Source organism: Lactuca sativa, chromosome 7 (genome assembly GCF_002870075.4).
Source record: "Lactuca sativa cultivar Salinas chromosome 7, Lsat_Salinas_v11, whole genome shotgun sequence".
In the NCBI taxonomy this organism is placed as follows: domain Eukaryota; kingdom Viridiplantae; phylum Streptophyta; class Magnoliopsida; order Asterales; family Asteraceae; genus Lactuca; species Lactuca sativa.
Window position 1 is genome coordinate 38,757,043 of NC_056629.2, and position 3,669 is coordinate 38,760,711.

Sequence of the window (3,669 nt, forward strand, 5' to 3'; positions counted from 1 at the left end):
TGTAATGTAGTTTTTTAATTAAAATTTATTTTTCAAGAATACAAAATTTTTAAAAATGTTATGTTTTATTTTATTTTAGTTAAATTAAAAATAATGCTATAACAAATGTGTTAGAATGGTTCGGAAAAAAAGATTATTTTCTTGTGTTTGAATGGTAAAAAATAAAATAGATAAATAAAAGTAAAAATGGTATAACAATTAAACAATAGGTTGAGTATTGGGTGGGTTGAAAATGATGCATTTACTCTCCATATCGATAACAATTATGAGTGATATTTGTTTTACCAACTCGATAGACTATTTATGTAATTTGTCCCTCTAAAATTAATATGGTAGAATGGATATATCATCAAAACCATGAATATGTATTAAGTATAACGAACAGAAAGAAAACACGAAAATAAATTTGTTGAAAATAGTGAACTCAAAGCACTCTATGTGTGTCTTTGACCCATTTTCCAACACACACTTCTCTATCCCTCAACGCCACCATATCCTCCCCCATTTCCCTTCCTTCTCTCCACCAAATCCACCATTCTTCGCCTTTGTTTTCTCAAATCGCCATAACCCCCTTTAGATCCCAATATTTGATTCCTTTCTGTTTCGTCTTTCAATCCAATTGGTTCGGTTTCACGTTTCTATTGCTCGATCTGTTAATAATTGTAATTGGGTTCTTCAAATCAAGATCCTTTGTTTGATTCTCCTGCTTCTTGTTGTTGTAATCAGGTATGATGTCTTCTCTCCTCCCAGATCTGACCACAAGAATCTACCCAGAACCACCATGCAGTTTCTTGTCGGTGGCCGCGGAGGATGAAGGCGTCGACCGGTTTGATCAGCTGCCGGACTCTCTTCTTCTCTTGATCTTCAATAGGATCGGCGATGTCAAGGCGTTGGGCCGTTGTTGCGCCGTTTCGAAAAGATTCCATTCCCTTGTTCCTCAGGTCGAAAACGTCGTTGTTCGAGTCGATTGCGTTATCTCCGACGATGATTCTTCTTCCGCCTCCGGCTCCTCCGACAAATCTCGTGGACCAATTTCTAGTCTTTTCCGCATCGTCTTCGGCGGCATCGTGAAGCCAATCCAAGCGCTTGGCCAGTTCTTCGGTCCAAAACGATCTTCGTACTCGTCGTTATCCTCCCCTTCTTCTTCCTCATCGTCTTCTTTGTCCGTCGGGAATGTCGACGGTGACGACGATATCGAACAAGGCGGTGGAGTTACTCATCATTCTCCAACTCAAGTCCTCAAAAACTTCAACGAGATTCGATATCTCAAAATTGAACTCCCCAGCGGTGAATTGGGTATCGAAGATGATGTTCTGTTGAGATGGAGAGCAGATTTTGGATCAACGTTAGATAATTGCGTGATGCTTGGCGCATCCTCTGTGATTCGCCCTGCAAATTCTTCCCCCAATCAATCCAATTACGACACAATGTGCGTTAATGGAAACAACAACCTCCACGAAGATAATGGCAGTATACCGGAATCCTTCTACACCAACGGTGGTCTGAAATTACGCGTCGTATGGACCATAAGCTCGTTGATTGCAGCATCTGCAAGACATTATTTGCTTCAACCGATCATTTCCGAGCATAAGACATTAGATTCACTGGTTTTAACCGATGCTGATGGACAAGGGGTGTTATGTATGAACAGGGAACAATTGGAAGAATTAAGAGTGAAGCCATTGTCAGCTTCTTCAGCTTCAAAGAGAACCCTTGTTCCAGCTTTGAATATGCGGCTCTGGTATGCGCCATTTTTGGAGTTACCAGATGGAACTGTGCTCAAAGGGGCTACATTAGTTGCGACTAGGCCAAGTGAACAATCTGTTCAAAAGGATTTTTCTGATGGATTGTGGGTTTCATCTGCATTCGAGGAGCCTTTTGGAACTGCTGCAAGAATGTTGGTCAAAAGGAGGACTTATTGCCTTGAGATGAATTCCTTTTGATGTAAGAACTCTAATCATCTTCACTTTTTTTCTTGAATTCAATCTCATGAAACTGCTTTCTTGATTGTAATTTTGTTTCTGATCTCCTGCTACCAAGAATCATTGAAATTAAGGACTTATATATATTATAAAACTTGATTGATTAACTGTTTAATGTTGCAATTATGCTTAGGTAAATTATATAGAATCTTCATTGATGTTCATCCATTTTGATCAGAACACTTTTGGTTGTTGACAAAATTGTACATTTAAGAGCTGAAATATTGCTATTAGATAGGAATTTGTATACAGGCATTGAAATTTCCAAAACAAAAAATCGACACTATGTTAAAGTGTTTCAGTATTATAATATTTTAAGAATTTAATTCGGCCATTGACGTTAGATGTTTGCTCTCTCAAGGCATTCATAAGTTATGTTACAAGCAACTCTTTTTAATCCACACATCGCTTTCTTTAATCATGAATGTCATGTGACTCTTTATACATAAGAAAGGTCATATTTTTCTTTTCTATATCAGTTACAACTTCTACCAAAAGACATCAAGTAAAGTAAGCAGAATACGGAATCTTTAATTTGTTAAAGATGGCTCATTTTTATTCCTTATATGGTGTTTTTTCTTTATAGTTAATATATCTTTGCTTCTTTTACAAAGATTCTCATTTGATATTGTTTTTTTGGCCTTTTTCAGTTTTCAAGAATAACTAGAGAACATTAGGTTTCTGAAGGCATATTGAATGGCAGAGAAACCACACAATTTTGCTTCTGAAAAATGGAAGGAATGAAGTTGTTGGTAGATGAGGTGGTAAGAGTTATGTGCCCTTTTTTTATTTTTATTTTTTTTATTTCTAGATTCATTAGACAATATCTTTCTTTTTTGTGAATATTTGTAGGTATAAAAATATGTAATGTTTATTAAGCAAAGGTTATGTTGGAACTTCATGCCTTTATGAATCTTGTAGATTTTGTGTCTTATTTCCAAAATCCCATGTTCAAAGTGTTGATTCTCGAGTTGTTTGTAGTAGAGACTTGCTTCAAAAAAATTAATAAAACTCTTTTGGTGGTCTCGTATTGCGTTCCTTAATCTTAATTCCTTTTTCAAGCAAGACATATTGTACTGTCCATTAGACTAGACTGTGAGAGACATGTTGTACTGTGTTGTTTGATATCTATTAGACAGGACTATGAGAGATATGTTGTACTGTGTTTGATATCCATTAGACTGTCCTGTGAGATGATGATGCTTTTTTGATTTTTTGTTTGTGCAAAAGACATAAATCGGTGAGAATTTAGTTCTCAGTTTCAAGTTTGGGTATCGTGATTACTTTTACATGTTGGCAGTGGGATCGGTTGGTGGGACAGTTCAGATAAACTATAAAATTGTTTGTTTAAATCTTTTGGTCCCCTTCAATGCATATGCCATCCATTATATGGTGTCTTTTAAGGGGTAGCAAGTGCATTAATTCTTTAAAAGCATATGAGGACCATTGGATGTGTATACTCCTTAAGTGATGGCAAATAAACCAATTCTTTAGAAGCCTATGGGGAGGATGGGTGTATATACTATATAGTCTTATCAACGAACACTCTTCTTGGATGTGGTCCATGTCATTTCCCTCTTGCAAAGAATTAATGGTCTTCGAGTTTATGAATTGCTTATGAGAAACCTTCTTACCTTTTTTTTTCTTATTTATTTTTCTATCTATATGAAATGATGACAACTTTTAT

At 36.1% G+C, this 3,669-nt stretch overlaps 1 protein-coding gene across 3 annotated transcripts; it reads left to right on the forward strand.

Annotated features, from left to right (window-relative positions):
• The first annotated feature begins 371 nt into the window (after positions 1 to 371).
• Positions 372 to 3,008, forward strand: LOC111880631 (F-box protein At5g46170). Of its 3 annotated transcripts, none has more exons than XM_042896236.2 (3): positions 372 to 622; positions 727 to 1,944; positions 2,633 to 3,008. In XM_042896236.2, the coding sequence occupies exon 2, from the start codon at positions 729 to 731 to the stop codon at positions 1,941 to 1,943; it is 1,215 nt and encodes a 404-aa protein (XP_042752170.1). In that variant the 5' UTR covers positions 372 to 622; positions 727 to 728; the 3' UTR covers position 1,944; positions 2,633 to 3,008. The 3 variants fall into 3 exon arrangements, 2 of the variants coding, with proteins under 2 accessions (XP_042752170.1, XP_023732821.1); XR_002846541.2 differs by having other exon boundaries at positions 373 to 1,944; positions 2,633 to 2,746; positions 2,835 to 3,008; XM_023877053.3 differs by having other exon boundaries at positions 373 to 1,944.
• The last annotated feature ends 661 nt before the right edge of the window (positions 3,009 to 3,669 follow it).

What these genes read in the sequence shown, in the direction of transcription:
- LOC111880631 (XM_042896236.2), top strand. Translation starts at nt 729, where the DNA reads ATGATGTCTTCTCTCCTCCCAGATCTGACCACAAGAATCTACCCAGAA.